The following is an 11,795-nucleotide window of genomic DNA, read 5'->3' as shown; positions in this document are numbered from 1 at the left end:
ATGAAGATTTTAGGATCAACCCAGAACTGAAGGGCACTGACTCCTAAAGTCTGACTACCTTCCCTGGTGCAAAGAACAGGGGCCCTGACTGAGGAGAAGCAGGGATTGGGGGACCCAATTAAGTTTCACCTTGAAAACAGTGAGAGTGGAGAGGGGCAATGGATGTACTCCGAGCAGAGCAAGGAAAGGGGTGCCAGAGAGAATGTGAGATCAGGAGTGGGTTGGCTTGCCTGGAGAGCCTGGAGCAGGGGCTCCAGCCTGGGAAAGCTGGACCTTGAAGCCTCCTCCAGCTCAGTGGCCCGAATCCCCCTCCCCCATCTCCAAGACCACCAGGGTCCCCGACTCTCCACGGCGTCAAAGGACACGGGTGTGCTCTGAAGGACTAGTTAGTCACCGTGGGGGGACTCACTGATGCCCCACAGCCCAGCTAGAGAAGGGGGACAGTAGGACCCAGGGGCCTGGACAACGCCTCAGCTTGCACACAGAGGGCGGGAGGCAGGCGGTTAGGGGGAGGTCTTTGGCTTTTTTTTTTTTTTTTGGTGGAGCTGGGGCGCCCTGCGGAAGCCTTTTCCAACTTTCCAGAAGTTTCTCGGGACGGGGGCTGGAGGGGGTGGGGACAGCCATATATAGATCCGGGGCCTGAGGCAGCCGGCGGAGAGTACAGTCAACTCGAAGCAGCCCGGAGGTGAGACTCCCGGTCCCAGAGCCGGCCCGGCCCAGGTGAGGGGCAGGGGACGCCGGGGGAGCGCTCAACAATTTTAGGGTGCTTAGGGAGAGGGGGCGGGTGGCCTTTAGGAGGCGTTGGGTCCAAACCAGAGCCCCTAAAGTGAAGTCCCAGGCACTTGGGGGCAGCTGGAGCATCGTGAGGGGGAATCGCAGCCTGGAGGCGATGAAGCCATACAGACCGGCAGGGCGCAGGGCGCAGGGAGCAGGGCTGGGACGGGGATCTGTGCACTCTCGGGGGTTGGGAAAAGTTCAGCGCCCCTAGAAGTTCAGGAGCCGGTAGTGGCAGAGACAGACAGTGGGGCTGGGAGTTGGGGTGCTGAACCGGACCCTCCGCAAACAGGAAGGAGGAGTTGGGGCCTTTCCTACAGGGATGCGGCTCATCAGCTTGGCATTGGAGGACCAGGGTCCTGCAGTGACTGATGGGTCACTCCCAGGCTTGATGGGGGTCATCTGAGCCTAGGAGAGGAGGTGAAACGGTCTCGGCTTTTCCTGGGGTGTGAGGTCCTGGCTTTTGGGGTTCCATGCTTTAGGAGGAATCACCAAAAGGGGCTCCATTTCTGATGAGTGGTATGTGTAGAGCATGGCAGATGAGGGAGAGATAGGCAGCCAGCCCCTCTCCCCCTCAAAAAGGGAGTGGGAGTCTGCAGGGTCTTATGTAGGGTGGGGGCCGAGAGACCCACTGGAGATGTGGGAGTCATCCACCCTTACTCTGTCTACCCACCTGGTTCCTGAAGGAACTGCAGGGTTAGAGCTTCTTCAGAGGCTGGGTTTCCCTACCCCCAGCTTAGGGACATTCCTGAGGCATCTAGAGAGGGGAAGAATGAAAGCACTTCCAGCCTGGCCTGAAGTCCTGGCCCCTCCTCTTCCCTGGTTTCCTGCCGCTGGTCCCTCTGCGCTGCAGGGCTGCAGGGCTGCAGGGCCCGGATGGAGGCCTGGAGAAAACTGGGGGCTTTGATTGCCTGGAAGCTTGGACTGGGGCCACACCCTCTAGTCCTCTGATCCTTTGTGTACCCATCCCCCTTTCCTGCCCTGGCCTTTGTCTCTGGTCACCAGGATTCCTAGCAGACTTTTGTTGTTTCTGGCTGTGCAGCGGGACACCACCTGTGGCCTTCAGGAGGGCTCTGTGAGTGTTTCTGAATAGATGGAGCCCTGTGCTAGGAAGTCTGACCGCTATTTGTCCTTGTGGGACCTGGGATTGTCCCTGCCAGAGGTGCCTCACTTTCTCCCACTGTACAGTGACGTGATTCACCTCTGAGGTCCCTGGAAATCTGGGACGGGTGCCCTTTGGGGGCTGGGCCTGGCCCCTACTCCCAACCTCCCCTTTGTGGGGTCCCATTGTCTTCACTCTTCTGTTTTCTTTCAGAATGAAAAAGGCAGGCATTGACCTCCCTCTGAGGCAGTTTCAAGGTACTTTAGACTCCTCTCAAATATTTGAGACCCTCTGACCCCCAGCCTCTCCTTTCCTCCCCTCCCAGCCCCAGCTCAGTCCAGCCAGCTGTGAGCTATGCGATCTTGGATTTTGTTTGTGCAACTGTAGATTGTCTAACAGTGGCCTGAGGGCTGGCATTTCTCGGTGGCAAGATGGGCTGGGCTGTGGGAGGCTGGCTTGCTTGCAGGAACTTGCCTTCCTCCATTCTTGCTGCTGGGATTAATGGGGCGGCCCTTCTCCCCAGCCTTGCATCTTCCCTTGAAAAGTGCAGATGTGATAGGAAGCCAGGGAGGCTCTTGGGGTCTCCTGGCAAATCCATAGCACCCCCAGGACCTGAACCCAGGCCTCCTCTGCTGGCCTACAGAGATAATTCAGCCTCTTGCCTGCCACGTCACCAGGAGCAGGAGCTATGTGGCTGCCTGAGAAATCTCAAACTAGTCATTTGGAACTTTCTTGAGAAGCCCCTCCCAGCCCTTTGAGGTTTTGGTTAGCTGGGGGTGGGGGCTGTCAAGATGGTGGCTGCCACGTGGCAGCCTGCACTCCTCCACCAGCCACTAAGGAAGGGGACGCTGGTAGTCTCTGCAGCCCTATCTGAGCTCTGAACTCAGCATCAGCTGCCTGGATTAGAGGTGGCCTTTGAGTAGGGTGATCATGTGCCTGTTGTCCTGGCATAATAATTAGAAATGTTCCATTTTACTCTCTTAAGTGTCCTTGTTTATGCAATAAATTATATGCTACCTCTGCCTTTGAGGCCTTAGGCCTGGTGGGGAAGGAGCCAAGGCTGGAGGGAGGAGGCCTGGAACTTCATCTGGGCCTGAGGACTCTGTCATTTCAGTGCTTGAGGGTGAGGTCCCAAACTCCCTTGTACCATCCCCCAGGTGTCTGTGGAGCTCAGTGGCACTCTGCTCCTCTGTCATTCCCTCTCCTGAGGCCCTTTGCTTCTCCTTTGAATTGAAACTTCAAGGTCCTAGGGAGGTGGGAGGCCTGACTGGGTTGATAGGATGCCAACAGTAGAAGCTATCCAGAAATCCAGTGCTCTCCCCACTGGCCAAAGTCCCTGAGGGTCTTCCACTAGGATTTCAAATTTTCTATCTTCCTTTAGGAGAACCATGAATCTTGACTGCCAAAGTAGTGGAACTCACCTCTGCCAGGGTTCTTTCTGACTTTCCCTCTTGCCCTGTCCCTGTTGTCTCTTCTGTGCTGGGGAAGAACCTGAAGGGTGTGTGTGAGGAAATCTCTCATGAATAGGGACTGTTCTGATTGCAAGTCTCAGAAAAGGGAGTGGTGTTCGTACTGGGGTTCCTGCTACTGCTGGGGTCAGGAAAGGGGCCTGAGGATAAACTTGAGGCCATGGAGCAGATGGCCTGTGTGGCAGTGGCTGTTAGACGGGAGTGCAGAATAGAATCTGATGTGGTGGTTTCAGCTTCCTAGGAGGATGAACACACATCTGGCCAGCCTCTGATGGTGGGGGGAGGGGTCACTACTCCATTGAGCTATGACTCACTCCCTTCCCCAGGATCCTGCCCTTATTCTCTCCGGAAACCCCCTTCCCTTCCTAGTTTCCAAGGAATTGCTCCCAAGAGCTTTAGTCCTGGGATTTCCTGTCTGGTCCAGGGGCTGTGGGCAGATGGGCAGGCTAGTCTACCTAGGCCCTTGCAGTGTGGAAAAGGGAGACAGGTTGGGTGGACACACATGCACACACACATTCAAGGTCATCCCAGGGGTAGCAGAATGGAACACCTGGACTTCTTCATTTAATGAGTAAACCTAGGTGGCTCATTAACATCCCAGAGTGGAAGGGGAGAGGCATGGGGGTGGGGCAGGCCCATAGGTCTGTCCCACAGGACATCCTTTGCCCAGGCACCTAGGCTTACTGTAGATTTTCAGTCCTGCTGTTCCTTGTTCTTACTGGAAAAGGGCCCTCAGGGTCATGTGAGATCACAGCTGAGCTCTATATAGACTGATAGAGACCTTGGGTCTGGCAAGTTGCCCTGTTTTACCTCCTCTCAGGAATGGCTGAGGCCTGTCATGTGCTAGGCCTTCAGGTTACAGTGGGGGACCAGACAGGCTGGAAGCCACAAGCTACTTAGGAGCAGAAATAAATTTACAGTAAACACATAAATATGTGTAAGTGTTGGATGCCCAATGCAGGAAACCAATAGGGTGGCCTGGTGGTGACTTGTTACGAACCCTGCTTTACATTGACCCCTGAAGAATGGGCAGCCCTGAGTGGGATCTGGGATTCCACAATTCTGGGTTCACTCGTACCCATCTTCAGGAAATTTGGTGGCGGGGAGAAGCTGGGGAGGAAGACACAGGGCTTCAGGGCCACACTCTTCTTCGCAGCCCTCACAGGTCCCCGGCGGTGCACGCGACCCACCTTCCAGCCATGCGCTCCCTCCCTTTACTTGGTACCCTGTGCCTCCTGGCCATGGCCCTGGCGGCGGAGGTGAAGAAACCCGCAGCAGCCCCCGGCACCTCAGAGAAGCTGAGCCCCAAGGCGGCCACTCTGGCCGAGCGCAGCGCTGGCCTGGCCTTCAGCCTGTACCAGGCCATGGCCAAGGACCAGGCTGTGGAGAATATCCTGCTATCGCCCGTGGTGGTGGCCTCCTCCCTGGGCCTGGTGTCTCTGGGCGGCAAGGCGGCCACGGCCTCGCAGGCCAAGGCGGTGCTGAGCGCCGAGCAGCTGCGGGACGAGGAGGTGCACACGGGCCTGGGCGAGCTGCTGCGCTCGCTCAGCAACTCCACGGCGCGCAACGTGACCTGGAAGTTGGGCAGCCGCCTGTACGGGCCCAGCTCGGTGAGCTTCGCCGATGACTTCGTGCGCAGCAGCAAGCAGCACTATAACTGCGAGCACTCCAAGATCAACTTCCGCGACAAGCGCAGCGCCCTGCAGTCCATCAATGAGTGGGCTGCGCAGACCACCGACGGCAAGCTGCCCGAGGTCACCAAGGACGTGGAGCGCACCGATGGCGCCCTGCTGGTCAATGCCATGTTCTTCAAGCGTGAGTTGCAGGGCAGGGTGTGAGAGTGGCGGCTCCTCCTAGAGTTCCTTGTGGGGGCTCTTCGCTGCTCCTCATTGAACACAGCGACCTGCAGAGGCATAACGGTTTTTGAAATGTTTTATACACTAGATTCAGAGATCTTTTACAAACCAAATTCAGAGAGGTAGCCAGTTGTTGAAAGGACTGGGACAGGGATGCAAGCCCTCAGAGGGACTCCAGATATGTGATATGTGCTCCTACATAGCATTTTTCATCAAAGCAATGTGCCTTAGCTTGTATGTGTTGGACTCCATAAAATTCAGAATCCATTGTGCCTCAAATGTGAGCTGGAGAAAGGCACCCATTCCTTAAAGCAGCCCTTGGAGACAGGCAGTGTTACACCCGTTTCACAGGCAAGGAAGCTGAGGCTCTGCTGGCAGGTAGAGAGTCAGGATCTGGTGGAGTTGATGTGAATTGAACTGAAGATAGATTTGGAGTCAGTGGATATGTGTGAGTACCTACTTGGATGGTACTCTTATCGATTGGCTGTAAGGATGAAGAAACCTATTTTATAAATGGAGCCAAGCTGGGAGAGCCGAGACCTCTCACAGTCAGTTGCTGAGCCTTGATCAGAATGCAGGTCTGGTTGTGGCACAACACACATTAACCAATTTCCCACCATCTTTCTGGTCATGGAAACAGAACTTGCTAACAAGAATAAGGGTGGTCCAGGGTGCTCCTGCCCAGGACACAGCCCCCTTCAGTAATCGGGCTGGGTAGCAAGCCCAGCTCAGCAGGTTTCCCAAACACCTGACAAGTGCCACACAGGCAGTGGACATGGAGGAGGCTGAGGTGAGGGTGGAATGAGGTCCCTGTCACTTGGGGACCTACTAGAGGAACTGCATTCTCAGATAGCATGCCCTAGAGGGCACTCCTCACCCAAGAGCAGGGAACATGCACTCTGTGGGCTGGGCACTCAGAAGAGAGGCACATTGAAGCCTGGCCCCCGAGAATGGTCACCTGCCTATGGCAAGGATAAGTGTAGGGTGTGCAGTGGGCTGTGATAGTGTCTGGGGACCTGGATCTCTGACCCTGTGCTCTGTTCCCACCACAGCACACTGGGACGAGAAGTTCCACCACAAGATGGTGGACAACCGTGGCTTCATGGTGACTCGTTCCTATACCGTGGGTGTCACAATGATGCACCGGACAGGTAGGTGCCTTGAGGAGCAGGGGGTCTAGACGGCGTCCTATCCTCCACTCCACAGCACACCCAGTGTCCTCTGCTCTCCACCCAGGCCTCTACAACTACTACGATGATGAGAAGGAGAAGCTGCAAATCCTAGAGATGCCCCTGGCCCACAAGCTCTCCAGCCTCATCATTATCATGCCCCACCACGTGGAGCCACTCGAGCGCCTTGAGAAGCTGCTGACCAAGGAGCAGCTGAAGGTCTGGATGGGGAAGATGCAGAAGAAGGCTGTCGCCATCTCCCTGCCCAAGGGTGTGGTAGAGGTGACCCACGATCTACAGGTGAGGGTTGGCCCAACTTGGCCCTGCAAGCCCTGGCAGAGGAGGAAGGGATTAGTCCAGTGTGTCCCCTGGGTGTCTAGGCAGTACTGGCTGGGCTCCGATAGGGGGGACGCAGGGGAGGAGGTGTGGGACCTGCCCTTGGGCAGTTGATCATACCATGGACACTTGCTGTGTGACAGCCATTGAAGCACTTTGTTCATGTTAAGCTCTCTCAGTCCTCTAAACAATTTTCTTTGGGAGGACTGTAGCTGATAGATGAGGAAACTGAGACTCAGAAAAGTTTAGTAACTTGTTCAAAGTTACCTAGCCAGTAGTTGGGATGTTGCACACTCAAGCGAGCCCCTGTCACTGTGCTGCCTCTGGGAGTCTGGAGTATCCAGTTAGAGGTTGCTCAAGCTGGAGTGTCATCCACCACATAAGATTGACATCCAGGTCCCTTAGGATGGACAGGGACTTGCACACATGCTCAAGGGGATTTCCCCCTTGTGACCAATGTGGGTGGTGGGCACAGACTCAGAGAGAAACGGTGACTCCCCAAGGTCCCACTGGCTTGAAAGTGGGGAGCTGCAGTTAGACCTCAAGGTGAAGACATGAGGTGGCCTTTTTGTCAGGAAGAAGACTATTGACCTATTCAAGAGAGAAAACTCATCTCATTCTTGCCTGGGTGCCAGAAATCGTTCCCAGGAAGGCTCTTGACCCATAGAATTCTTCAGATTTACTGCAGAGAGAGCTTGGAGAGAAAGTTCGAGATGGAATGGGGCTTCAGCTCCAAGTCAGAGCCTAGTAGGGCTTGTAATGGTCTGTACTGTAGACACAGTTTCCAAAGAAGAATCTGCACTGTCTCCCACCTGGCCCTGGCCCCGGTTCTTCCCCATCTCTTGGCCAATGGTCTCTCCTTTTTTCTGCTGTGTCTTTTGGAGCTCAGCAGAGACAGGACTTACAGTCCAGGGGGGTAGACTGAGTTGGCAAATTCAAAGTGGGTGACTTGTACATAGTCATTTGGATGAATAACTAGGCCTGCTCAGACACCTCTCTCAGGACTGCCTGAGTCTCAGGACCCCAGGCCTTGACACTGTTTGGCCCTGCCAGAGAGAAGAGACTGTTCTGCAGAAACCTGGGCTCCTGAGGCAGCTGTCCACTCAGTCATACTCCTTTTCTTTTTGATTTTTTTTTTTTTGTACTGGGGAGAGAATCGAGGGGTGCATTACTGCTGAGCTACATCCTCAATCCTTTTTATTTTTATTTTTTAAATTTTTGAGACAGGATTTTGCTAAGTTAAGTTGTTGAGACTGGCCTTGAACTTGTGATGCTCCAGCCTCAGCTTCTGAAATAGCTGGGATTACAGGCCTGTGCCACTGTGCCTGGCCAGCCAATGGTCCTTCACTGACCTCTCTTACACTGAGATTCAGTCTTGACCTCCACAAAGAGCCTTGTCTAGGGCTATCCCCTTCCAGAGCTCTGAGCCAGGTGGGAGGGACAGACAAGACCATCATTGCTAGAGACAGAGAAATCGAGGGGCACTGCTTGTCTCAGGGATGGAGAGCCCCGAGGGGAGAACGAGAGAAGACAGCCATCTTGGAGGCAAGTTGTTCAGGGAGGCTGTCTGTGGAGAATAGGGTGGGGCATTCCAGGGGATGAGGCTGGAGGCTGCTGTGTGGACATGGGTATTTGGCCTCCAAGTGCTGTGCAAAGCCATGGGAAGGTGCATACAGGCATGCGTGCCTGCCTGTATGTGTGTTTAAACTTTCCCTCACGGAACATTGTAGCACCTTATTTTGATAGATCAGTGGAAGGAACCCTCATATGCCCATCACCCAGCTTGACTCTCATCTCTTCGTTCCCCATAGTGGCTCATCTGAAGCCACCATTCGTCCTGGCATCAGGTCCTTTGGAAGCAGACCCCAGGTCTCATATCACTCGGGACAGGCTGTCAGCCTCAGAGTGATGTGGACTTAGCTGTCCTTTGATCCGTCTTTGTCAGTACTTGGGTGTGCCAAAATCTCCTGGAGAGTTTAAGAAGGATCTGTCCACTCCCCTTCCCAGAGTTTTGTGGGTTTGGTGGGTCTGGATTGGGGTCAGGGGACCTGCCCTCAGATCTGCTCCCAGGGTTGCCATCTGTCCCTGGAGTCCACCTCGAGGGGCATAGCCTGAGGTTGCTGGGCAGCGCAGGGATCACGTCTGATTGTTATTTCTGAGTCCCAGTTTCCTCCTCTGGAGCTTGAGGAGGAAAACAGAGAACGCAGCGTGTGAGGGAAGCCCCCGGTGGACTTGGCACCCAGACCGTGAGGCCTGGGCTTGGCTGTGTCTTCTCAGGGTGGTCAGGGTGATGTGGGCGGAGGCTCGAATGCTGTGGTCTCACCTGCACCTGGTCCCACAGAAACACCTGGCGGGGCTCGGCCTGACCGAGGCCATCGACAAGAACAAGGCAGATTTGTCGCGCATGTCGGGCAAGAAGGACCTGTACCTGGCCAGCGTGTTCCATGCCACCGCCTTCGAGTGGGACACAGAGGGCAACCCCTTTGACCAGGACATCTATGGGCGTGAGGAGCTGCGCAGCCCCAAGCTGTTCTACGCAGACCACCCCTTCATCTTCCTGGTGCGAGACACCCAGAGCGGTTCCTTGCTGTTCATTGGGCGCCTGGTCCGGCCCAAGGGTGACAAGATGCGAGATGAATTGTAGGGCCCTCAGGTGGGCACGAGATGACAGGAAGCAGCAGAAGGTTCCTGAGACACATGGGTGCTATTGTGGGGGGAGGTACCAGTCTTGGATATCCCATGGGGTGGGGGTGGAAAACCAGACCAGGGTTCCTTGCACCTGAGCGGACCTTCCCAGCTAGAGTCCACTCCGCTCGGACATGGGTCCCCAGATGCCATGATGCTGAACCCAGAGATCCTACAAACTGTGCAACCTGGGAGATAGCCATCCTGTCCCACCCTCCAAGTCTGGATCCAGCCAATACTTTCTTATAGGTGGGACCTGGAGCTGGGGGTGCAGCCCAGGCCTCTGCTGACACTCCCACGGCCTCAGTCCCTCCCCTTCCCCCAGCCTCTCCCAACTTCCTCCAGCTACACAGCTAGGTGCTGCAGCCCCTGGAACCAGGCACCCCAAAATGACTGGCTTGGGTACGGGAGATGGGAAACCGCTCATAGGAGAGGGCAGACCCTGGTTGAGAATCGTATTGGGCATCCTGGGATGAACTTTTTTTTTTTTCCTTTTTTAGTTTTTCAAAGATGGGGGAAAGGAGGAACGTGAGCCTTTTTTTTTTTTTTTTTTTTTCTGTCAAAATAAGGATTTGTTTGTACAATTTGTTTTTTCAATAAAATTTTTCCAATTAAATTTTGTTGGCGCCTGGAAGAAGATTGGATCAGGAGATTGCCATGTCATTCTTCCCAGGGGACAAAGTCCTTCTGTCTAATAGTCCATATCAGGCCCTGTAGTGCTGGCAGATAGCCCCAGACAATGGCGTGAGGCAGGCCCACTGCAAGCCCACAGGGGAAGATCGGCCCCAGCAGCGGCCTCCCAGGCTTCAGTCTGTTTGCTTTTCATTGTAAGCTGACTGCATCTGACAGAGCCCTCAATAGGAGCTCAGGCCCTGGTTGGTAAAGTGCCTGAGGTGGGCTGTGGAAGGAGGGAGTTGGTGGGACACTTGCTCTCAGGTGGTCCAGGGGAGGAGGAACCCAGCACAGTTCCTCTGATACCGTCTCGTGGTCCTCAGGGCTCCCAACACCATACCTTCAGGGGAGAGGACAGAACAGGAGACCAGAGGCCAGGGAGGCAAAGGAGACTGGATTCAGGGCCCACCTCTGCTATCCATAGACTGTGTGACCTTGGGCAAAGCGCTTCCTCTCTGGACATCTGTCTATTTTCTTCCTCTCTGGACATCCGTCTATTTTTGTGGGGAAGAACCCCTTACCAGGGCAGGCAATCCAACAGAGTCCCCCAAGGTGTGGGCAGAGCTGCATAAGGGCCCGCTGACTCCCAGCTTTACCACATGCACTTTTACCAAAACCACATTCTCAGGTGTGTCTTGTATTGTGTGCTCTCCACCTTCAAGGGGCTTTTTTAGAAGGGAGACTTAGGGACAGCGATGAGCATGCTCAGAACTCAATATGTGTTGCTGCTCACCTGGATCATTCCTATTCCAAACGTGCCATGTTTGTTCTCCTGCCTCAGGGCCTTTGCGCTGGTTGTTCTTGCAGCCGCCTCCCCATAAGTGGCACTTGTAGGTTTTGGTTTTGGTTTGGTAGTAGAGATTGAACCCATAGGTACTCTACTACTGAGCTACATCCCTACCTCCCTTAAGTAATATATTTATTTTGAGAAAGGGTCTTGCTAAATTGCCCGATCTGGTCTCAAACTTGTGATCCTCCTGTGTTAGCCTCTCAATAGCTGGGATTACAGACAGGCACTACTTATTGTAGATATTCATAGGTTCCCCCGTCAGCATTCAGAACTCAGCTCAGAGATAATTTGCTCAGAAAGGCCTTATCTGTAATCAACCCCTCTCCTACCACAGTTTCTTTCTTTCTTCTTTTTTTTTTTTTTTTGGTACCAGGGATTGAACTCGGGGCACTTGACCACTGAGCCACACCCCCAGCCCTATTTTGTATTTTATTTAGAGACAGGGTCTCTGAGTTGCTTAGGTCCTTGCTAAACTGCTGAGGCTGGCTTTGAACTCATGATCCTCCTGCCTCAGCCTCCTGAGATGCTGGGATTACAGGTGTGCACCACCACGCCCGGCTCCTACCTCCGTTTCTATTCCACATTTTCTCATTTTACTGACTTGGCATTATGACATTGACCACTTATGATGTACTTTCCCGGTCTGCCTTTCATGAGATCGGAAGCTCCTGAGAACAGGGTCATGTCTGTCTGTTCCGCATCATACCCAGGTTCCTGTCCTGGGTCTAGAGGCGGCATCATACACTTACAAGGCATTAAGACCATTTTGCGGAGTATATGAAAAGGCTGTTCTAGAAGGGAACCATGGATTGAGGAATCCAGAGGAGGAAGACATGGCTGCCTCTGGTTCCCAGAATGGGGTGACAGGTGGGCTGCCGTGAAGGGCGAGGAGGTACCTCCTGATCAGAATGATGATTTTAGTAATACCTGTTGGTACCACTT

At 54.2% G+C, this 11,795-nt stretch overlaps 1 protein-coding gene across 4 annotated transcripts; it reads left to right on the top strand.

Moving 5' to 3' along the window:
* Window positions 1–581: 581 nt before the first annotated feature.
* On the top strand, window positions 582–10,007 carry Serpinh1 (serpin family H member 1). Of its 4 annotated transcripts, none has more exons than XM_076846625.2 (6): window positions 582–720; window positions 2,090–2,133; window positions 4,502–5,160; window positions 6,254–6,352; window positions 6,438–6,670; window positions 9,048–10,007. In XM_076846625.2, the coding sequence occupies exons 3-6, from the start codon at window positions 4,545–4,547 to the stop codon at window positions 9,348–9,350; spliced, it is 1,251 nt and encodes a 416-aa protein (XP_076702740.2). In that variant the 5' UTR covers window positions 582–720; window positions 2,090–2,133; window positions 4,502–4,544; the 3' UTR covers window positions 9,351–10,007. The 4 variants fall into 4 exon arrangements, with proteins under 4 accessions (XP_076702740.2, XP_076702739.2, XP_076964953.1 ...); XM_077108837.1 differs by lacking the exon at window positions 582–720 and adding an exon at window positions 1,829–1,849; XM_076846624.2 differs by lacking the exon at window positions 2,090–2,133 and having other exon boundaries at window positions 583–720.
* Window positions 10,008–11,795: the final 1,788 nt, after the last annotated feature.

Source organism: Callospermophilus lateralis, chromosome 2, assembly GCF_048772815.1.
Source record: "Callospermophilus lateralis isolate mCalLat2 chromosome 2, mCalLat2.hap1, whole genome shotgun sequence".
Classification (NCBI taxonomy): domain Eukaryota; kingdom Metazoa; phylum Chordata; class Mammalia; order Rodentia; family Sciuridae; genus Callospermophilus; species Callospermophilus lateralis.
This window is presented reverse-complemented; position numbering and strand designations above follow the sequence as displayed.